Consider the following 24449-nt stretch of genomic DNA (forward strand, 5'->3'; position numbering starts at 1 on the left):
GCACTTTTGATAAATGTTTTAGGAACATAGACATATTTATTAAAACAAATAAACAAAGAATGCAGTAAATATAGCAATATAAAATAGAACATGTAATTGATATATACTAGGGATGCACCGATACCACTTTTTAAGGGTCGAGTACGAGTACCGATATTTTTTTCCTGGTACTCGCCGATACCGATACCGATGCCTGTTGTACTGGGGGGGGTTCTCGTTTTATGTGGCAATTTTCTAAGAACAACACAATGAGACTAATGAACATATCAGCATCTTTATTTTCAACAACTTAAATAAACTTAAAAAAATAAATCATTCTTATTGTGCTTATCACAAATTTTCAAAGCCCAAATTTCACAGTGTCCAATAACCTCCAAAGGGCAAAACCAAGGACATAATGAATGTAATTTTTACCTGGGTGTCACAAAGTTGTCAAAGTGCTAAAGAAATCAGACAACAAGACAAACAAATTTGTCATAAAGTGCCAAAGAAATCACAGAACAAATGTTTAACATAACACTGAGTAACAATGTAATCACAGCCGAAAGTGTAAAGTGAAATATTAGAGTGTACTATTAAATCTAGCAACACTATAACTGCAGGAAGAGTGTTCATAAGAATTAAGAAATATAAGCTAAGGATATAAGTGAGGTATCGGTCTTTGGTATCGGGGTATTTTTACGAGTACGAGTACAAGTACATGAGCTTGGTATCGGGCCCGATACCGATACTGGTATCGGTATCGGTGCATCCCTAATATATACAATAATATATCAATAATAATATATACAATAATAATACCAAAACTATTTATAAGCATATTTGTGGATTGCGACTCATGTCACACTCCCTGCACAGCCATGCCTCCTCTGGTACCACATTAGTGACACACTCAGTGTGGTACCAGAGGGTGCAATTTTCACATTGCACCCACTCCACTGTCTCTGTTGCAGTTCCTGGGGGGCTTGGCTGCTTGCAAGCTGCACAGATATCATTTTGGAGCCACTCCTGCTCCCTCTCTCTCCGTATTCTTTCTCTCTCTTGTTCCCTCTCCCTCTGCTTCTGTCTCTCTCTCTGCTCCTTCACCCTCTCTCTCTGCGCCTTCTCCCTCTCTCTCTGCTCCTTCTCTCTCTGCTTCCTCTTCTTCTCTTCCTCCATCAATGCTTTCCTTTCCTTGACTTCCTCCATCCTCCTTCTCTTCGCCTCCTGCTTCTCCCTCTCTTCCCTCTCCTTCTCAGCTTGGTGAGATGCAAACTCGTCACTGGTAATGCAGCGTGCTCCAGCAGGAACCTGCTGCCGCCGCCTCCTCCGGGCCGATTGGTCAAAGCGTGGCGGGACCAGGATGTGGGCGAGCCCCGCCGGGATAATTCCAGCCGCGATCAAAGGATTTGGTGGCCGATGGCAGGTGGGGCACTCTACACAGCCAGCAACAACTGGCACTGATATGCTGTCGGGAGGAGCCGTGGCGATGGTGGTGGCAGGAGGGGCTGGGTGGATCTGGGCCGTGGTGATGGTGGTGGCAGGAGGGGCTGGGTGGATCTGGGCCCTGGCGATGCTGGTGGCAGGAGGGGCTGTGTGGATCTGGGCCGTGGCGATGGTGGTGGCAGGAGGGGTTGGGTGGATCTGGGCCGTGGTGATGGTGGTGGCAGGAGGGGCTGGGTGGATCTGGGCCGTAGTGATGGTGGTGGCAGGAGGGGCTGGGTGGATCTGGGCCGTGGCGATGGTGGTGGCAGGAGGGGCTGTGTGGATCTGGGCCGTGGCGATGGTGGTGGCAGAAGGGGCTGGGTGGATCTGGGCCGTGGTGATGGTGGTGGCAGGAGGGGCTGCGTGGATCTGGGCCGTGGTGATGGTGGTGGCAGGAGGGGCTGGGTGGACTGCCACTGGAGGGATGATCATCATCTGAAATGTAAATTAGAGGAGATAAAGATATTAGTATATCTGGGCCTATTTTTATAATATAAAGATATATTATCTTATTATTGTTTGCATTGTTTCTATTGTATTTAGCCTATGCAGTGTCTATTTTTTGTTATTTTGTTTGTACCTGATCACTGTCCTCCAGTGCGTGCCTGTTCAGGGGGAACAAACCTGTCAGCCGGAACCCCTTCTTTATGTTCTCCACGGTGGCCGCCTTTGGGTAAGCAAATTTTAATATTGAAGAAAAATGCTTTTTCCCCAGGACAAGGTCTCCTCTAACCAGTCCCATATTTGTAGCCAGCTTGGTGAAGGCCTCTTTCAGTGGCCCGAAGAGGGACACATCGAGGGGCTGAAGGGCATGGGTAGTGTGGCTTGGCAGGCACACCACCTCCACACCATTGCCCCGACAGAGGTCCACCACGTCCTTGGACATATGGGTCTCGTGTTGGTCGCAAGTTAGCAGTAGTGGACGCTCTGCCGGAGCATGCTTCAGAAAATGTTCGATCCACCTCACGAACAGGGGCCCATCCATGTAGCCCTTCTCACTGATGGCATACAGGGCGTTGGGGGGGCCATCTAGCGCATAACTGTTACTGGGCAAGCATTGGCCATATATAATCATGGGGGGGATGCTCACACCTGCCGCGCTAGCACAGCAGTGGACGCTGATGTGCTCCCTTGTGACCACAGTTTGGCGATACACATGTTTTTGTCCCCTCTGTGCATACACCTTCTCCTTCCTGCTTTTTTGTTTATCCCCAAAGCCTGTTTCATCACAATTGAACACCAGGTGAGGACGATCATGCCAGCTCTTCCCGGCAAACATGGGCTCCAATATGTTGAAGAGTGCCTCCACACGAGGCACCGTCACACCGAAAACCCTCTGCCGGTCCAGGGGGTCGGGGGTCCTGGCCGACAGCTCCGGGTGGCGTTCCCGGAAACGGCACCACCACATACGGCTCAGCCCATGTTCAAAGTTCACCATTGTCTGGCGTCCTGAGGCCTTGACAATAGCAGTGGCCATCAACGTCGCTACGGCCCTTGTCACGGGGAAGCCGTGCCTGCCCATCCAAATGATATAAGCAACTAAAGATGCCTCTTCCACCGGGAGGAGGGCACGGCTGGGGTGGGGCTGGTAGGCGTAGCGGCCTCGCCGATGGTCCTGAAGAGTGTTGTGGGGGATGCCGTAGCGGACCCCCACCGTTCTCAGGCTCTGCCCTGCCTCCAGTTCCTCCAGGGCCGCCTTCATGTCCTCTTCGGACCATTTTTTATACGTTTTGTTTTGTTTTGGCATTTTCTGAAAACGCACACAAAAGACTTGAGTTTTCTGTTTTGTTTGATTTTAAAAAATAAAGAATATATGGTTCATTCATTCGCCTGTTCATTAGTTCTTTGAGATCACTATAACTATGTATATAAACTTAATAAAATGGGTATAACACTGTTCATTCATTTATTCATTAGCTAGTTATTTATTTATTAATTAATTATGTATTTATTCATTAGCTAGTTATTTGAGATCACTGGGTTGAAGCAAAATGTTTAAATTTTTCCTGGGGTGGTTTACATTATAACTATGTATATAAACTTAATAAAATGGGTATAACACTGTTCATTCATGTATTCATTAGCTAGATATTTGAGATCACTGGGTTGAAAAAACAAGATGTTTACATTTGTCCTGGGGGACTTACATTAATTACTGCTATGGGCGGTAAAAAAGCGTTTAGCAAAAGCTGTTTCTAGCGCCCGTCAAAGTGCAGTTTCTTCTGCTTAAGCTGCTAGCTTTAACTTTGTTTATGGACACCCTACCTCATCGTGCAGGGTGTCTTATAGTAGTTAGATTTCATTATGACACAATTTACTTCAGATTTGACTCTTTGGTTGACTTTAACGTCCTTATATCGCTGATCTGCAAAATATTGTTCATTACGAAAAATGGCGCGTTCAGTCACCTCAGGTCGTTTCCAAGACCTCGTGAACATAGTTTTTAAACCGCTGTTTAAAATAGGGTTTTATTAACCTTATAACACACATTTTAGGTTAAAAATGTTCAACACCAATAACCATTACGTTTAACTTCAATACTATAGACCACATGACCAAAACTTCATTCATTTCATTCGCTGACTCTCTTCCCTCCTTCACCGGAGTCTACGCGAGATCCCCGCCCACCGCCATTTTTAAACGTCACTCGGGTGTCCTTGTACTTACCGCTGAAATGTCGTCTTCAAAGGGCGTGGACTTCGACAATGAGTGAAGAAGATCAAATATGAAAAAACACAGTTTCCAAAGGTATATATAACTTTATTTGACCTGGAAGTGATTCATTGTACATTTGATTCAAAAGGTCACTGTACGGATTCATGTTACGGAAGCGCCGCTGTACGGATTGTGATGCGGAACTGCTATTCCATTCGAGCTAGCAAAGCCTTGACAGAGAAACCTCGATAGCGATCCAAATAACAATATTTACCACCACTTACTTCTTAATTTACTCAACCACAAAGTACTGATCAATCCTAACAACAAATATGAAAGTATGAACACATCTAAACACGATATTACATATCGTTAACTCGACGTACTAAATCAGACGAGTCGAAGCTCGAGCGTGAAATGAACGAACGTGGATATAATTAGCACCACGGTCGCATAGCGACTCCTTAAACTCCTACCTCTTATCCACATCAAATAACAGAAATAACTAGTTTCACAAATAATACAATATCACAGATGTACTTACTCTTCTCATTTACGCACACTCTGAAGAAAGGTGCAGCTCACATCTACAATCCGACCGACCGACTGACTGACTATCTCTATCGTACTGCATACTAACTGTGTGACGTCAGATAGTATACAAACCAGCGCGCGCTACGGCTACCGTTACAAGCACTGAATAAACGGAAGTAAACGTGAAACATAAAGCCTAATATGGTCAACTACACTAAATAATATCAACACTGACATAACTTTGGGGCCTTTTCTACAGCGGCATAGTTTTTCACCTATATTTACCAGCGCTTCGTTAGAAGTGCAAATACAACAGCCGTTTTTAAAATCCTATCCAATGGTTGAAAGCACAGGAGTAAACACGTCACTAGTAGGTTATGACGGCTGTCAATCAAAATGTGGAGCGGTGATTCGTTCCATTTGTTTCTGTCAGAAAACAAATGGATAATTCGGTAAATCAAATTTTAAATTTAACAGAATTTATCAACTTTTGCCTGCTGTGATTGTTTTAATTCACATCCTTTCTAAAAAAATATGAACTTTTTGGTTTAATATATTCTTAATATATAAGACTGTCAATTATCTAAATTCATGTTGGTTTATATTTTATTTGTTCATTATTTATTTTGTTGGATTTTAGTTGGACTTGGTCAGAACTGTTTCAAAAATAGTGATCTGCATGATGTCTGCTGCCTTTGGGCTCAGTGATGTTGAATTAAAATGTCATGTAAAATAAATACATATTATGTTACATTGTGATGTAATGGTGTTTTCTGGAAGGGACTAAAGAACAAATAATTTTTATCAGCTGAAAGGCAGAATACAAATGTTTTTATTAAGTTAGATAAACATTATATAGGCTAACAGTTTCAGGTTATGTTTTAGTGTTGTAACATGTCCCACATTGTCCCACACAAACTTATAATCGTCCCACATTTGGTATGTTTGATGGTGGTCACCCTAATCTCAGGGTATTACTTAATAGCACACTCAAATTTGTAGTATAGCCTAATGTGTAAATGTTTTCTGAAAGGTTTGAGATGTTTCGCAAACAACACTCGTTGCACGGTCCAGCTCGTCCCAGGAGGGCACGGAGGAGAAATGTGACATGTACATTTAGAGTTACACTTCTCAGAACAGGAGTTCAACGCTTAACATCATTGAGAGGTAAGTCATCTGCTAACATACTGTTTAAAATTAACATGACAATTCTGTGAGCAACATAAAAAGCAGAGTTTGGTTATATTAAATTGATGACAGCATTGCACACTGTTGCCCAATAGATGCCATTGCCAGTCAGAGGCTTGTAGTGCAGAGAGAGCAAAGTGAGAGTCAGTTTGCAGAAACTCTACGGAGTGCATTCCCACAGCTTCAAGGAAGGGAGTTTGAGTTGTACAGGGTTGATGCTCAGAGGCAGGTTTCTTGTTTGAGTCTGGAGTTAAAAACCCCAGCAGCAATAAGTGCAAGTGGGCAACTTGGAAGATCAGCACTTTATATACAGGAAAAGGTAATCTAACATAACAACAACAACAACAACAATAATTTCAAATAAAATTAAAATTGTGTCTGCAATTCTCCTTTGTATAGAGATTGTGTTTCCAGTATTTGATCTGTTTCATTACAGTTTTCATTTTCATTTGATATGTAGGTAGCATCTCATTATTTTACTGCTTACATTGTTTTATGTATAAATTATAGTTAATTTAAATGAAAGCAGTTACAGTTGTTCAATTTTACAGAGTACTTCTGCACCAGTGGCCTCCTCTCCATCAGCTCCAGTGGCCTTCTCTCCATCAGCTCCAGTGGCCTCCTCTCCATCAGCTCCAGTGGCCTCCTCTCCATCAGCTCCAGTGGCCTTCTCTCCATCAGTTCCAGTGACCTTCTCTCCATCAGCTCCTGTGGCCTCCTCTCCATCAGCTCCAGTGGCCTTCTCTCCATCAGCTCCAGTGGCCTTCTCTCCATCAGCTCCAGTGGCCTCCTCTCCATCAGCTCCAGTGGCCTTCTCTCCATCAGCTCCAGTGGCCTTCTCTCCATCAGCTCCAGTGGCCTTCTCTCCATCAGCTCCAGTGGCCTTCTCTCCATCAGCTCCAGTGGCCTCCTCTCCATCAGCTCCAGTGGCCTTCTCTCCAGCAGCTCCTGTGGCCTTCTCTCCATCAGCTCCTGTGGCCTCCTCTCCAGCAGCTCCAGTGGCCTTCTCTCCAGCAGCTCCTGTGGCCTCCTCTCCAGCAGCTCCAGTGGCCTTCTCTCCAGCAGCTCCTGTGGCCTCCTCTCCAGCAGCTCCAGTGGCCTTCTATCCAGCAGCTCCTGTGGCCTCCTCTCCAGCAGCTCCAGTGGCCTTCTCTCCAGCAGCTCCAGTGGCCTCCTCTCCATCAGCTCCAGTGGCCTCCTCTCCATCAGCTCCAGTGGCCTTCTCTCCATCAGCTCCAGTGGCCTCCTCTCCAGCAGCTCCAGTGGCCTTCTCTCCATCAGCTCCAGTGGCCTTCTCTCCAGCAGCTCCAGCAGCCTTCTCTTCACTCGATCCAGTTGCAGATATATATATCTCGGACGAAGATGAAGATGAGTAAGTGATTTGATGTTGTTGTTAAATGTATTTATAGTTACAACAAAAGATGAAGTAACAATTTGTATTATTTCTTGTTTTCAGTGTTGGCATCAAAGTGTTATTAACTACAATGCTAAGCAAAGTGGATTTTACATTTGCACCTGCTTCCAACCAAATCAATACCACAAGATGCAACATCCTAGAAAGTGGTATTAGAGCTTTTCGACGTCAACGATTTAACCCTGAGTCGAAATTGGACGTTGTGTTTAGAGACGCTGATGGAATTGGTGAGGGGGCGGCTGATGAGGGTGGTCCTACTCGAGAATATTTAACTTTGCTGATGAGGGAAATTCACTCATGCGAAGTATTTGATGGAGAAAACTGGAATAAAACTCTTGCTTGCAATTCCAAAGGTAACCTAATGTCTAATGTTTATTTTTTGTGTTTTACATTAAACATTGTGGAAAAAGTGTTTACCTCATTGATCATTTTCCTGTAATTCTGCACATTTTTACACTTAAAGTCATTAGGGCTTTAAACAAAACATCTTTAAGTTAACACCTAGTGCCCATGTTAGTCAAAACCAGTTTACACCCCATTAGCAGCACACACTTTCTAAGCACCGTTTATAGACATAATAATGCTTTTTCCATTTGCATTACAGCATTGTACAATGGAATGTACAAACTAGTTGGACAGATGATAGCTGTGTGCCTGGTACATGGTGGTGTGGAGCCACATTTTTTTTCACAAAGACTGCTCTGTCAGGTGTGCAACCTTCAGCCCCCAGTACCAGACATACAACAGATTGTAGACTATGACTTCAGAGAAAAGATGATCAAGGTATGTATTAAACATTTTAATTTAGGCTAGATGTTGCGTTGTTATAGTACTGGTAATTAGGTGACAGTTGTAATATCTTTGAATGCAGGAATTGCAAAATTATACCATGATTAACTCACCCTCAAGCCATCCTAGGTGTGCATTACTATCTTGGCTCTTCCAAGCTTGTAATGTTAGGGAATGGGCACTGTATTTTAAAGCCCAAAAAAAGCACATCCATCAAACATAAAAGTATTCCACATGACTCCAGGGGGTTAATAAAGACTTTCTAAAGTGATATTTCTGTTAGAAAAAATATCCATATTTAAAACTTTATGAACTAAAATAACTTGCTTCCGGCGGGATTTTCGGTTAAGCCGTGCAGCGGATGGCAGTGTGGGAGAACCTCTGGTATATTGGGTCAAAGTGCCTCCTACCGTAGTGCTTCTACCGTAACTCGTCTTACGTAGTATGTGTATGGCCACTTTGCCGGAAGCTAGTTCATAAAGTTATAAATATACTATTTACTATAAATCATGGGATAATTTCCATTTTTGGGTGAACTATCCCCTTAAAAAAACCTGTGTGCATAAAATATTTAACAATATTTTGTTTCTTTCTGAAATTGAATGCTAATTTTGTGTTAAATTCCTTCTCAATTTAGATCCAGTCAGCACATAATGTGAATGATGCCCAGTGTGCTATAATGGAGGCTTCTGACCAGTTGGCGATGCTTGGGTCTCTAAGGCACATCCAAACCTTAGAGGAGAGAGACGACTTGGTGGAATCGGCCACAAAGTTCTTCCTTGATAATAGGCTGAGGGATTCCTTGGATCAGTGAGTATAAGAATGGACAGATATTTTCACCTGATTTAAATTAACAGTGTTAGTTTGATAATGTGTCATATTGTATGCATATTTTTTTTTTTTAAATCTAGATTTAAAGAGGGCCTGAAGTGTCTTGGGCTTTTGCCTTTGATGCAAAAGCACCCTGAGCTCTTCAAAGAGCTATTTATGAATGAGGAGAAGCCCCTTTTGGCCAGAGACATATCTGCTTTGTTCAAAGCAGAGCTTTCTCCAGTTGGCAGCAACAGGAGAGTACTGGAGAGTAGAACAATCTGTTTTTGGAGGGACTGGCTCATAGAAGTGGAAGGTATGACATCATACTGTAGTTATATTGGATCTATCTGTCTGTCTATTCATCTAACTATATATCATATAATATCTATCTTTCTCATCTATATATATATATATATATATATATATATATATATATATATATATATATATATATATATATAATCACTTAGCTAGCTTTTATATATTTATCTGTCTTTCTCATCTGTCGTATCTGTCACACATTTATTTCGTCACCTCTCTGTCGTCTTTGTCATCTGTCTTTCTCATCTATCATCTGCCTGTCTATCATAATCCGTTCTGTCTAAATCTTTTCTATCTATAGTAATCTGTTCTACCCTAATATATTATTAAAATATTTTTTTTATTTTACCCAAAGATGTTAATGTCGTCATCATCATTATATATCTATAAAACTTAACCTTGTGTGTGGAATTTGTTTTTTAGATGTTCATGGTACTCTTTTAAATATTAGGAAGGTCGACAGTTCACATCGTGTAACTTACAGTGTGGCAAATATGAATGAAAGTACAAATAAGGTACTAGAGCTGTGGTGAAGGACATGTTTGTTATTGACTAACAATTGAAATTTTGGTCTGTTCTTGGGCTACTTTTATAAAGCTTTTTGTCCTTTTTTTATCTTGACCGGCATTTTAGCATGACCACTCTCAAATGTAAAAAAATAAATAAAATAATAATAGTAATATATGGGTTTGGAACAACATGAGGGCCAGTAGCTTTGACAACTATTTCATGGCCATTCTATATCTGCAGAATGGTCATTGACTTTTTCCTTGTTCATTTTTACTAGAGGGAACTGCATACCCACTCACCTTGGAGAAGATTCTTGGATTCGTGTCAGGATCCACTTCTATTCCAAGGTTAGGGTTCCCAGTGGAACCAAAATTAGAGTTCCTACACCCTCAAGAGAATGAGGCCATTAGAATTTTCCCCGAAGCAAATACCTGCTGCATTGTCTTGAGGCTGCCAATCCATCAGAGCTATGAATTATTCAGGGAAAGTATGGAAAGTGGCATTTTGCAATCCCCCACTTTTGGAGTAATGTAGACATTGTTTTAAATACGTTTATGTTTTAATGTTATATTTACCTGACTGACCTCCGGTAAATCAGACAGGTCTGTAGAAAAAAAATTTTGCCTCAAAATTTTGTTGAACGGGTCTGGTAGTGTAACGTTATCACATTTAAGTTTGTCCAAGTAACGGCTCTTTTCTTCTATTGGTAGTCCCATATAATACTGACTAGACATACTTGCTAGCTAATGTAATTTGCTTGTGTAGAAAGACCGGCTCTGCTACAGATGAACTCTGTTGTTATCGATTCTACCGGGAGTTAAGTTTAGGCCACAAAAGCGCGCATGCGCAGTAACGTTTGTTTATGTTGTTGCCGTTGAAACCGTCTATATGACGTCATATAGGGGAGATTCAAGATCAGCCCGTCTGAGATCTCATTTTCTCACAGAGAAAGATAGCCAAAACTCGGTTTACACCGACTGAAATTTCTAGACACGAGGGGACCAAATACAGGCTAGGGGAACTAATACTAATGTTAAAAAAACTCAGAAAGTGAAAATTTCATGTCAGGGGACCTTTAATATATTTTTTTCTACATTAGCCCCTCATGTATCTAATCATCCAAGAGCACATGCGTTAAGAGCTGGAAATACCGCCATAACTGGCAACTCCGCAGGGACTGGATATGTTTACATGCACAACTTTTGTTTCAATCGGTCTGAATTCATTGTGATTGATTAATCTGAATGTATTGTAGTTTACATGAATGCTTAACATCGTGATATGATGCATGATCGGGGGGTGATGTGCACGTTTATAAGTCAAAAGATTCAAATTGGGAATAGGTTTTTTGACATTCGCACACTGCACAAATATACAAAATTTCCCGCTGTTGTCGCGTAATAACCATTTTCCTACATTGGTTCTTTATTTATTTTAAACAGCAGACTTAATATCAAATTCTGGTCATAATTTGGAGACTATGATGAACCGTTATGCCGTGCTGTTTGTATTGATCACGCAGTAAAAATGCCCAAAATCAGTCGTCTGGGGATGAGAATCTGAAACAAGGACTGGTGAGCCGTTGTCCTGCTTCACTTCACAGATACTGAGTGAAAGGAGAATTATAGAACGACGTGACACTCGTTTATACGACACTTTATTCATCAGAAGAACAGCGCGTTCAGCGCGACGGACGGCATCCTTTAAGTTTCGGTTTTCAATCGATCAAGTGAACATGTTCTCTCGATAAACCACACTGAAAAAAGTGCATATGGCTTGTCATTATGTTAAATAACTTTTTATACTTGAACTGACTCAATAAATTCACCTTTCTGCCTTGTCATAGGTCTAATGTAATTGAGTTTATTTGTCTTGAAGTAAAACTAAATTTTTTCGGTGTAATTTAAACTTTTGCTTTAAATCAAATTACAATTTTACGTCCACGACCAAACCACGTGACACCATGACGTCATCGAATTTGGTTCGAGAATTTTCTTTTCAGCTGCCATCTTGTATTGCTGTATGAAGACCGCATTGCTGATACTCAATTTCCACAGCATTGGTGAGTAATCCTAAAAATAAGTTTTCATTCAGTTTTATCGCCGTTGATATACACTTGTATACTATTAAAGTAGATTGCACTTGTTTTGTTGAATATTTGTTTTATTTTGCTCATAGTCATCGGGTATTTCAAGTGTAGCTATAACGTTAGGCCTTAACCGTTATTAATGACGTCAAAATCTTTATGTTAAACGATGGATAGCCATTAATAAATACTTTAGAAATAGATAATTTGTGGACTTTAAATTACATTATTTATTTGGATTTTTCCTGCATCGAGAATTACGAGGCGGTCGCCTCCGTCAAATGTCGTGCCCCATCCGGCTGTCCAAAAAACTCAGACTGGCTGTCACGACTCGCATAGGCCTACTCAGATTAGGCCTGACGCAATAATTAAATAATCAGAGGTATATGTTGGAGCCATTATGCTGAAATGTATTTTTTTTGTGACACTAGAGGGCGCACTAGTATTTTGAGTGCATTTAAGCGCGGTGGTAATGAGTAACAGGTGCGCTTATGGAAGGTCAACAAACTTTTTGACCGTGCTGTGTCGAGCCATGTCGTGTCATGTCATGCTGTGCCATATGGACAGTTGGATTATGCTCCTGCTTAACAGTATGTTTGAATCAGAAGTTTGATTTAATCCTTTATTTTGTTTATTTTGTTATTTGCAATGCCAAATGGACAATAAAAGGACTTGGCTTATATGAAATCGATTCTGAAGGCATGGACATTTGTTTATTTGAGTCAAGACATAAGCACGCGTCAGAAACAGACAATGGAGCCATATGCGTCACTATAGTAAGTCAAAAAGTTTGACCAAAGGAATCGGAATGAGGATTTATCGTCATCGACTGGAGCAGATCGAGTTTGAGCGACTACAGGAAAAGTCTGCGGATCTGAAGTTGGATAAGGCTCATTCGTGACAGTTTGTTGGATTATTTTGTGGATTGTTGCGTGGGTTTGATCGCCGCGGATTTGGAAGGACTACAGACCCGCACGAGGAGAACAGAGCACACGATCAACAAAGTCTTCAACGCCTTTGAACTGAGGTATGAAAGCGCTTTCACTTGAACTTGAGTCAAATGGCCATATATAAAACAGTGTGCACACAAACAAACAAAGACAAATCCAATGCATTGGTGGTAAAAAAGGACATGTTTGAAAAGGAACTGAACTGTTTTATCATTATGACATGCTTGTGTTTTCCCATGTTTTCAGTCTTTGAACGGATGTTTATGATGTAAATTATGCAGTTGGTAAAGGTTTAATAATGGCGGATGATGAAAATGAGTTGCCTGCTTCTGAAATCGAGCAAGATGGGGCTTCGATTCAGATAGCAGAGGTTGAAAATGTTGAATTGTCTGTACGAAAACGAGAGGTTAAACTTACTGCAAAGGGTTTAATGGCAAAACTCGATATTTTACAAAAACAAAGAAAGTCAAAGTTTGACAAAGCATCCCAATTGAAAAAGACAATACTAGAGTTAATGGGTAATAAAGAGTATGGAAATGAGATCAAGTGTATGTTTGAAAAGTTTGAAACACAATGCAAAGAAGCAAAGGAAGCGCACGAGTCTTTGATTGTTTTATTGCCTGATGAAGAGAAAGATCAGCATGAAACATGGTTCAAAGCAAAAATGATAGGGGTTGTGGAATTCAGCACTGTGGTATATAAATGGTTGGAAACGCTACAGGAGGAATGTGATTGTGCTGCAAGCGAAATTGAACCTAATGATAGCATTTCGAATGTTGAAACGCGGGTTAGCGGTCGCACTTCTCACAAGAGCAACCGCCACAGTTCCCGCTCCAGCCAATCTAATGCCTCTGTGCAACTGGTATGCATTCAACTTGAAGCAGAAAAAGCCGCTCTTGTTGCTCAAGCAGAGTCTTTAAAAACTAAGCATGATATTGAGCAACAGTTGGAAATGTTACAGAAGCGTAAGGAACGAATAGATATTGATGCAAAAATCGCCGCATCCAATGCAAAGATATCTGTGCTCAGGACGTATGAACAACGAGCAAACAGCATTATATCAGATGGAATGGAATCCTATGTCAGCAAGCAGGCAAAGCAAGCAACTGCATCTCTACATCCAGAAGTTGAGAGACAATCAAGAGCTATATTGCAAAGCAACTCAGGTGCTACCTCACAACCACCAACATCATCTCATTTACAGCAACCTGCATCTTCAAGACCCAGAATTGCCACTTCAGTAGATGATGGAAGGTTTGATTTCACGCAAACTATGCTTCAAAAACATCAAGAAATAACAGAGTTGTTAATAAACCAGCAAAAGTCTCAACATTTACCACCACGTGATATTCCAGTGTTTGAAGGGGATCCATTGCAATTCAGTTTGTTCACTAAAGCTTTTAAACACTGTGTGGAGGACAAAACGAATAACAAAGGTGATTGCTTGTATTTCCTTGAAAGATACACAAGAGGGCGCCCAAGAGAAATTGTTCGAAGCTGTATGAATATGGCACCAGAAAGAGGTTATGATACAGCTAAAGCTATGCTTAAACGGCAGTTTGGAGAGGATTATTTTGTTTCTGCTGCATGTATGGAGAAGGTGCTAGGATGGCCTATGATCAGGTATGAAGATACAACAGCTCTTCAAGATTATGCACTCTTTTTACGTGGATGTTGCAATGCTATGGCAGATCTTCAGTATATGCAAGAACTGGACATGCCAACAAACATGAGAGCAGTAATTTCAAAGCTTCCATTTAAACTCAGAGAAAAATGGAGAACAGCTGCATGTGATATTATGGAAAGACAGAAAAGAAGAGCCCAATTTAGTGATGTTGTCAATTTCATTGAGTACCAGGTTAAAATCATTTCTGATCCAATATTTGGATCTATTCAACATGTAGAGATGAGAACAACTGGTAAACCGAAGGATGTCTACAAATGGAAGTCACCATTCCAATCAAGGCCAAAGTTAAAGGGAGATAGTTTTGCTACCAATGTTACCAATGTTAATAAACCCATTGTTGGTGAAATCCAAAGGGTAAATGCTAAACATCCTAGCAGGGAATTCAAGAGTAACTCCACTTGTTTGTTCTGTTCACAAGGTCATTCTTTGGAGCAATGCAAAGAATTTGAGAAGAAGATGCATAGGGAAAAGGTAAACTTTATAAAGGAAAAAGCTGTCTGTTTTGGTTGCTTACATGTTGGGCACATGAGCAAAGAATGTAAAAGACGCTTAATGTGCAAGGTATGCAACCAGAAACATCCCAGTGTTCTTCACATTCATTTTAAGGAGTTTAAAGTTGATAAAGCTGTCAACACAAATCATGAACAGAATGTAGAACCAACTATCAACAATACCCTTGTATCTGCCCAAACGTGTGGTCATATTGGGGCCGGGAGTAGCAGTGGTATCTTGCCTATTCTTCCAGTCCAAGTAAAGTCTGCAAGGGGCAACAAAGTTATTCAAACATATGCATTTCTGGACACCGGCAGTACCTCTACCTTTTGTTCAGAAAGCTTAATGAGGAAGTTGCACCTGAACGGACGAAAGACAAATATTTGTTTGCTTACCATGAGTCCCAAAACAACAGTCTCAAGCTATGTGGTAAGCAACTTAGAAATTTCAAGTCTTGATGGTAATCATTTTTATGAATTACCGGAAGTGTACACACAGAAACAAATGCCTGTAAATCAAGCCAACATGGTCAATCAGGAAGACCTAACTAAATGGCCATATCTTAATGATATTCACATTCCGCACATTCAGGCTGAGGTGGAGTTGTTGATAGGTACCAACGCCTCCAAATTACTTGAACCTTGGGAAGTGGTAAATAGTCAAGGAGATGGTCCCTATGCCATTCGAACCCTATTGGGGTGGGTTGTCAATGGTTCTCTAGGCAGTGATCAAGATGAACTACACACTGCTAGAGTAAATAGGATCTCTGTGGAATCCTTGGAGTTGCTATTGGAAAAGCAATACCAGCATGATTTTAATGAAAGAATGTCAGAGGACAAGGAAGAAATGTCCAGAGAGGAGGCACAATTCATGGAAATCATGGAGAATTCTGTGAGCTTCAAGAATGGACATTATAGTTTGAAACTGCCTTTCAAAAACAAAGATATTGTTATGTCTAACAATCTTAACATTGCCAAACAGCGTCTTGTGGGAATAAAAAGAAAATTTGAAAGGAATGTTAAGTTTCAGCAAGAATATACAAACTTTGTCAACGATATGGTTATCCAAGGTTATGCTGAGAAAGTGCCAGAGCATCAATTGGATGGATCTGACGGTAAAGTTTGGTACATTCCACATCATGGTGTGTACCACCCTCGTAAAGGCAAGTTACGTGTGGTATTTGACTGTGGAGCAAAATACCAGGGCACGTCTTTAAACGATCAACTACTACAAGGCCCAAACCTCACAAGCTCTTTAATTTGAGATCTTCTGAGGTTCAGACAAGAACTTGTTGCTTTCATGACTGACATCAGAGCAATGTTTTACCAGGTCAAAGTGGCAGAAGAAGGCAAAGACTTTCTTCGCTTCTTGTGGTGGCCAGGTGGAGATGTTACACAAGATGTTGCTGTCTTTCGAATGACTGTTCATATTTTTGGAGCAGTTTCATCCCCGAGTTGTGCGTGTTTCGCTTTGAGGAGAACTGCAAAAGACAGTCAACACGGTTTTAATGAAGAAGTAATTGGCACTGTGTATAATAACTTCTATATGGATGATTGCTTAAAAAGCTTGTCTACAGAATATGAAGCAATCCAGATGGTTAAAGACCTGACCACGCTATATGATGAGATTCCTAAAGTTCTTGAACAAAGGTGGATTAAATGGATTTCTGACTTGGATCAGTTAAGTACTTTTAATGTTGACAGATGTTTGAAACCGTGTGATTTTGGACAGACGGTTAGTGCCCAACTACACCATTTTTCGGATGCCAGTGGAAGTGGATATGGATCTGTGACCTATTTGAGGCTACAGAATTGTGACAATGTTGTTCATGTTTCCTTTTTACTTGGCAAAGCCAGGGTGGCACCTCTAAAACCAGTTACCATTCCGCGTTTGGAGCTTACCGCTGCAGTCTTAGCAGTTCGCATTGACAAAATGCTCCGAGGACAACTTCAGCTTCAACTGGAAACTTCTTGTTTTTGGACTGATAGTACATCTGTCCTGAAGTATATAAAGAATGAAAACAAGAGATTCCGCACCTTCGTGGCAAATAGGATTTCTGCCATCAGAGAAGCTTCAAATGTGACACAGTGGAGGTATATTCATACTTCACTAAACCCTGCAGATGATGCATCCAGGGGAATGACTGTACAACAACTAACAACCAATAAAAGATGGTTAAATGGACCAGAGTTTCTGAGAGAACCAGTTTCGAAGTGGTCAAATGACAACATTGAGTCAAGCATTGTGGATGATGATCCAGAACTAAAGAAAGTGCTTTCAACAAATGTTGTAAATATTGAAGAAGCCAATAATGCAACCCATAGGCTGATCAATTACTTTTCTGATTGGAAAAGACTCAAGACTGCAGTTGCATGGATGCTGAAAATAAAGAAAGTTCTACTTGAAGTAAGTTGGCAAAGAAAACAATTGACAACTTTAAATGATTCCAATGTGTTGGAAAAGAGGTTGCAACAAACCAAAGCTTCTTATGGAGGCATATCCTTATCTCCAGACGACCTTGCGGAGTCGGAAAAAGCTATTATCCAGTTCTGTCAGTGGGAAAGATTCGGTGTAGAAATTTCATCACTGAAATCTGGACGATCTGAAATCAGAAAAGACAGTTCTATTCACAAGTTAAGCCCCATTTTAGAAGATGGATTGTTGAGAATCGGTGGCAGGTTATGCAAAGCTGCTATGCCTGAAGAAAAGAAACATCCAGTTATTTTATCTAAAGACCAGCATATTTCCAAGCTGATTCTTAGGCATATTCATGTGCAGAGTGGCCATAGTGGAAGAAATCATATGCTGTCTATATTAAGAGAAAAGTACTGGATTACTCAAGCCAATGCAACAGCCAGAAAAATTCTTTCAAGCTGTACTTTCTGCAAACGAAACCTAGGAAAATTAGGTGAGCAAAAGATGTCAGACTTACCTGAAGAAAGAATAACTGCAGATCTACCTCCATTTTCTAATGTAGGTGTGGATTACTTCGGTCCTATTGATGTGAAAAGAGGTCGAACTTCTGTGAAACGCTATGGCGTAATTTTTACATGTATGGCCAGTAGAGCAGTCCACTTGGAGGTGGCATACTCATTGGACACTGATTCTTGCATAAATGCATTACGACGATTCATATGCAGAAGAGGTCAAGTATGTCAAATGAGGTCCGACAATGGAACAAATTTTACTAGCTCAGAAAAGGAATTGAAAAGAGCACTGGCAGAGTTTAATCAAAATAAAATCACAAAGGTTTTAGCGCACAAAGGAATCAAATGGAGTTTTAATGCACCCACAGCTTCACATCATGGTGGTGCATGGGAACGCATCATCAGAATGATAAGAAAGGTGTTGTCCTCCGTTTTGAATCAACAAACGCTGGATGATGAAGGATTACACACTGTTCTGTGTGAAGCGGAGGCAATTCTCAATAATCGACCCATCACTAAAGTATCCGAAGATCCAAATGATCTTGAAGCACTTACCCCCAATCATCTGCTTACTATGAAGAGAAACCCAACCTATCCTCCTGGTCTTTTTGAGAAGTCAGATCAGTATGTAAAAAGAAGATGGAAACAAGTACAATACCTTTCAGATCTCTTTTGGAAAAGATGGATAAAGGAGTACTTGCCGTTGCTACAGGAAAGGCAAAAATGGACAAAAGAGAGAAGTAATCTTACAACGGGTGATATTGTACTCATTGCAGATTCTACAGCTCCACGCAATTCTTGGACTCTTGGAAGAGTACTAGAAACTTTCCCAGATAAAAGAGGTTTAGTAAGATCTGTGCGAGTTCAAACCAAAACAAACACAGTAATAAGACCAGTAACAAAACTTTGTCTTTTATTAGAAATGTGATAAAAGGTTATTCGAATGCATGGTTTACTTATGTATAATAATGGTTTGTTTGATGGCTCCTTATGTAAATATATGATTTTGAATTGTTTATGCCTTGTGTCATTAACAGTTCAGGGGCCGGTATGTTGGAGCCATTATGCTGAAATGTATTTTTTTTGTGACACTAGAGGGCGCACTAGTATTTTGAGTGCATTTAAGCGCGGTGGTAATGAGTAACCGGTGCGCTTATGGAAGGTCAACAAACTTTTTGACCGTGCTGTGTCGTGCTGTGTCGAGCCATGTCGTGTCATGTCATGCTGTGCCATATGGACAGTTGGATTATGCTCCTGCTTAACAGTATGTTTGAATCAGAAGTTTGATTTAATCCTTTATTTTGTTTATTTTGTTATTTGCAATGCCAAATGGACAATAAAAGGACTTGGCTTATATGAAATCGATTCTGAAGGCATGGACATTTGTTTATTTGAGTCAAGACATAAGCACGCGTCAGAAACAGACAATGGAGCCATATGCGTCACTATAGTATATATCTGTGTTACTCAATCCCTCAGAAATTCTAATATATTGATTAAAGTGGTCTAAAGCCATTTTATATCATCTTGTGAGGAACAAAATAAATTTTACATCGTTAAATTGAAGTTCACCCAAATTCGTCTTCCCCCCGCTGCAGCTGTCAATCATTCTCCATGCAGCATTCAAACAGCGCGTCAGTACGGTAAGTTAAAACTCCTCGTCTACCAAATTTAATAATCGTGACAGCCCTAGCTCGGGATTTTACCACCTTCACCTCATTTTGAGCCAGGAAAAACCCTAAATAGTATATAATTGTTACTATGGGTAGAGATTGTATACATTGCGTGTATATCTGCATTGCGTTAATTGAGTGGTTGCATAAACTTTCTGACATTTCATTGATGAAGAACATTGGTGAATGAGAAAAATGAAGTAAGAGTGGTTTATACTTAAAAATGAGCCAAGTAACAGTTTAGTTAGTTGGTGTGATGTAACTAAAATTATTATGCTTAAAATCAAATGACAATTTTGCGTTCCATTTAGGCATGTGACCACTGACGCTGGTTTGGCTTGTGAAAAATCTTATCACCCACCATCTTCTTTGTCTGCAGGATAAGGTGGTTATCACAAAATTACATATGGTGAGTAATCTTACAAATTATGTTGAGTTTGTTACAACCGTGCATTTATAATCACGTAAGTATTACTTAACTGTTAACTTAATGCAAGTGTTTTAGCAAATAATTGTATTTTTCAATTTAGAAATTTAATTTGAATTAATATGATTCTGGAATAGATAAAATAGATTTTTAAAACGTCACAAAATTGAGAAAGCTTTGTCAATCGATTTTTTTTTTCTCCCAGTCCAACAAATTACATTATTTTATGAAATCTGCATAAAATAGTTACTGATAAATGTTCAAATTACACCTATTTATTTAATAAATGTATTATTTAAAAATAACAAAACTTGCAAAACTTTAGGTGCAAAAGTGTATCCATGCATTTTTATTTTCTTTATGAAAGTTGGTGATTGCTGTGTTTGTCTTTTTTTTAAAGATAGAGATGTTGAATGACAACAGTTGAGACATTGTAGTCCAGTCACAAGATAACATGAGTAAATTGGTCTTTCTATTGGTAAGAGCAGTTTAATTTATGAATTTGGTCTTGGAGTAAGAATTATTTCTTTTTATTTTGCTAACTGTAGTTTAGATTTTTATAGCAACTATTTTTTTTTCCAGTTCAGCTATTATTGAATGTGGAAATGCAAAGACTGTGGTGTCATCAAATGCAAGAGATCTGAACTTCTCAAGCATTATAAGCTTGACCACAGACATTTTGGACATCATCTTGCTTACCCTTGCACTTATTCAAGCTGTCCTTGTTCATTTAAAAACTGGACTGCCCTTAAGAGCCATTTGTAAAGAAGCCACTCTGAACATGATTCTCAAAAATATAAATTGACAACATTTAAATGTGCACTGTGTGAATACAAACACACATCATCGTTCAAAGATTATCTTCATCACATTGTGCAACATCTGAACAATCATGAAACTGTTACCTGCATTTTTCATGGTTGCATGTACAAGACCAATATTTATGGATCATTCAGAACGCACAAGTCAAGAAAACACAAGTCATTCTCTATAAAAGATTTGAAACCTGGCATTGTTGACGATGAAAGACCAGATGTTGAAGACTCAGTAGACAATGTTGAATCAGATGAAGATGTTTTAGTTGATGAGACAACTACTTTTTACCATGGCACAGAAATAACAGAAGATTTGCCCAAAGCTATAGAGCGTAAAATAGCCTCGGTTTTGTTAAAGTTAGAGCATGTATTCCTTGTACCTGGCGTGGCCATCGATGATCTTCTGCAGGAATTGCAGTATTTAATTAGCAATGTGTCAATCCCAGTCATCAATCAAACCATAATCCACCAACTGCAAGAACGTAATTTGGAGTTTGATCAAGCTCTTGTGCAGGAGTTAGCCTCTGTTATCTGCCAGTCACATCCAATTCAAACTGCGATTGGAAAGCAAGGTTCCCTTTCTTCTACGTGGAAAAGAAAGGCATACTATAAAGCTAATTTTTCAGTTGTAGAGCCTATAGAGAATGTGCTTGACCGAAAAGATGGAAGGACATTTCAGTACGTTCCCATACTCAAGTCTCTGCAGCAGATTTTAAATTGCCAGCCAATACTTAATAATACATTACATTTAAAATCTGTTTACAGAGGTGATAAATGTAAATATACATGATTTTTTTGATTCATGTAACTTCCAACAGAATGCTCTGTTTTCAGACAGTACTATTTCATTGATATTGTATGTTGATGAGTTTGAGATATGTAACCCCATTGGAACATCAAAGAAAAAACATAAAATTTTTGCAGTTTATTGGAAATTAGGTAATTTGCATGCAGGATGTCAGTCTTCCCTGTCTTCTATAAATTTAGCTGCATTGTGTAATAGCATTGATGTTAAGCATTATGGGTACAACAAAGTGCTGGAAACACTCGTAGATGACCTTGTCACATTGGAGCAACACGGACTGTTTATTGCGAATCTGGGAAAGACAATAAAGGGCACAGTTCAGTGTTTTGCTGCTGACAACCTTGGTGCTCATAGCCTTGCAGGATTTGTGGAAAATTTCTCAGGAAGATACGTGTGCATATTTTGTACTGCAGAGAAAGAAGAATTTCAATCTACAGAAGTTGGATCAGGAACATTTTGTCTGAGAACTGAAGAAATTCATGCTGCTCATCTTCAGGTTGTCAGGCACAATGACTTAACACATCATTGTGGAGTGAAACGTGGTTGTGTGTTTTCAGAGAATTTATCACACTTCAAAATTACAACAGGCTTCCCCCCAGATATTGTCCATGACCTCTTTGAAGGCATTGTCCCTGTTGAGATAGCATTGTGCTTGACTGTATTTTTATCTAAAAAATACTTTACTTTGGTATACCTCAATGAATCAATTCAGAAATTTCCTTTTAAATGGAATGACAAAACAAATCGTCCCCATGCTGTTCCTCTCACATTTTCAGCTAGAAAAAAAATCGGTGGAAATGCCCACGAAAACTGGAGCTTGTTGAGGTTTTTACCTCTTTTGATTGGAGACGAAGTGCCTCCCAACGAACCTGCCTGGCAAGTTTTAAATGATTTGAAGGACATTGTAGATATTTGTCTCTCCTTCCCAGACCAAAGAATCCGTATCCTATCTTGCCAGTAAGATATCGGAGCATAGGATAAGATTCCAGGAGGTTTTTCCTGGTGCCAGAATTTTGCCCAAACACCATTATTTGGAGCATTATCCTGAGCTCATTCTGCAGTTTGGACCTCTGGTTGCTCTCTGGACTATGCGCTTTGAGGCAAAGTATAGCTTTTTTAAAAGAGTTGTGCGTCATTCAAAATGCTTCAAAAATGTTCTCCAGTCATTATCACAGAGGCATCAGTACCATATGGCATATCATTTCTACCTGTGCAGCTCCCTTACATCAAAATTGGAAGTAACACATGTTTCTAATCTTCCCATTGATGTCCTGAATGAAGAAATATCACAAGCTATAAGGCAGAACCACCCAAACCTGGATATTGTGTGCCTGGCCAAGGAAGTGACATATGAAGGCTACACCTACAGAGAAAGCATGGTCATTGCTCATGGGGAGCTTTCAGGTCTTCCAGAGTTTGGGGAGATTATTCAGATTATTGTTCTACAAGACAAGCCATTATTTACTGTGAGAAGACTTGATGCATGGTACACTGAACATTATAGAGGCTATATCTTGATCCCATCATCTATCAAGAAAATTGAACTTCTAGAGCATCATAATCTGACGGACCCATACCCACTGGTTCAGTACGCGTTTGGAGGCAGACGCATGGTGATTCCAAAGCGATATATTCATGTGTGAGGTTTGGTTCTTAAACATATTATAAAGTGCCTGAGATGATTTTGTGAAAATTATGCTAAATGTATTGATCTCTATGGAAGCTTGATTCTGCCATTGAATAAGAAACTTCTCACAATTCTGACTTTTTTAAAATAAGAATTGTGAGAAACTTAAACTTAAAATTGTGAGTTATAAAGTCAGAATTGAGAGATGTAAACTTGAAATTGAGAAAAAAAAGTCAGATATGAAAGTCGAAACTATCTTTTATTTTTTTTGTTAGATCTTGGAAATGTATAATTAATAAATTCTATCCATTCCCCTCCCCAGAACCTCTATCAACTATGGCAGGAAAAGCATCTGCTAAGCTGTTGGTAATTCTGAGTCCAGAAGATTCAAGAAAGTTGTTGCTGCCAAATGGGATTCCAGAATCAGTGGAGGAGCTCAATGACAATGTGAGGAAAGCTTGTGGATTAAATGGTAAATTCAGACTCCAGTATCTGGACAGAGACTTTGGTGATGCATTTGTAAATTTGACACAAACTGGAGAACTTGATAATTTTGGCACTCTGAAGGTAATCTCTCAGCCAGATGTAGAGCCATCCACAACTCAAGCAAGTGAAATTATATTTAGTGATGATACTTTGTCCATTGGCTCTGGTAACACAGATACTACAGTCATACTGTCCTTAGCTTCCTCAGAGTCAGTTTCCTTGCGTACTCAACAATGGCCAAAATAATTTAAAATTCCTGGCTTTTGTCTTGATACCGAACTGCAATTAGAAAAGGGAAATGCTGCTTTCAAGGAGAATGGCACAAGACTGTCCATCACTGCAAAATGAAATCTGACATTTTAGAGAAAGTCTGCGATGAGATCTACAAGTATAAACTTACCCCAGCAGTGTAATGATAGAAACTCGGAAGCAAGATGCAAGTAAAAACTCAGTATTTAATATAAAGCAATGATGAAGCAAGAAAGAGTCCAGTGGTAACAGGCTAGCGGCGCAGGGACTCCAATGATCAGATGAATCCGGTGAGTGAGATGACGGAGAGTGCTGAACAAACGAGACGAATCCAGATAACGACCACAGGAACACGAACAGGAACAACGAAGGCACGGGAATGGAACGCAGAGGGATCAACACAACCGGACATCACAAAACAACGATCTGACAATGGAGATGAGAAGTTGATGAGATATATACACAGGAATGGATAGACTGCAGCTGGTGATGAGGTAATGAGTGATTGCTGAACGAGCGCTGATGAGCGGCCACGCC

At 40.0% G+C, this 24449-nt stretch overlaps 1 protein-coding gene and 1 long non-coding RNA gene across 2 annotated transcripts; both read left to right on the forward strand.

The window, feature by feature from the left end:
- Nucleotides 1-997: 997 nt before the first annotated feature.
- LOC143714226 (uncharacterized) lies at nucleotides 998-3283 on the forward strand. The gene is made up of 3 exons (XR_013195427.1): nucleotides 998-1405; nucleotides 2063-2137; nucleotides 2215-3283. It is a non-coding gene; the product is annotated as an uncharacterized LOC143714226 (long non-coding RNA).
- Nucleotides 3284-7582: 4299 nt separating this feature from the next.
- LOC143714036 (G2/M phase-specific E3 ubiquitin-protein ligase-like) lies at nucleotides 7583-10233 on the forward strand. Its single transcript, XM_077204941.1, has 6 exons — nucleotides 7583-7608; nucleotides 7860-8038; nucleotides 8682-8854; nucleotides 8956-9170; nucleotides 9602-9693; nucleotides 9966-10233. Exons 2-6 carry the CDS (start codon nucleotides 7874-7876, stop codon nucleotides 10038-10040), a joined length of 720 nt encoding a protein of 239 aa, XP_077061056.1. The 5' UTR covers nucleotides 7583-7608; nucleotides 7860-7873; the 3' UTR covers nucleotides 10041-10233.
- Nucleotides 10234-24449: the final 14216 nt, after the last annotated feature.

This window comes from Siphateles boraxobius, unplaced genomic scaffold (assembly GCF_051911475.1).
Source record: "Siphateles boraxobius isolate OS27281-9 unplaced genomic scaffold, OSU_SipBor_1 53, whole genome shotgun sequence".
NCBI classification, from domain to species: Eukaryota; Metazoa; Chordata; class Actinopteri; order Cypriniformes; family Leuciscidae; genus Siphateles; species Siphateles boraxobius.

What these genes read in the sequence shown, in the direction of transcription:
- LOC143714036 (XM_077204941.1), top strand. Translation starts at nt 7,874, where the DNA reads ATGTACAAACTAGTTGGACAGATGATAGCTGTGTGCCTGGTACATGGT. An exon ending in TCAGAGAAAAGATGATCAAG is followed by an intron (nt 8,039 to 8,681) that starts GTATGTATTAAA and finishes TTCTCAATTTAG; the next exon opens with ATCCAGTCAGCACATAATGT. An exon ending in CTGGCTCATAGAAGTGGAAG is followed by an intron (nt 9,171 to 9,601) that starts GTATGACATCAT and finishes TTTGTTTTTTAG; the next exon opens with ATGTTCATGGTACTCTTTTA.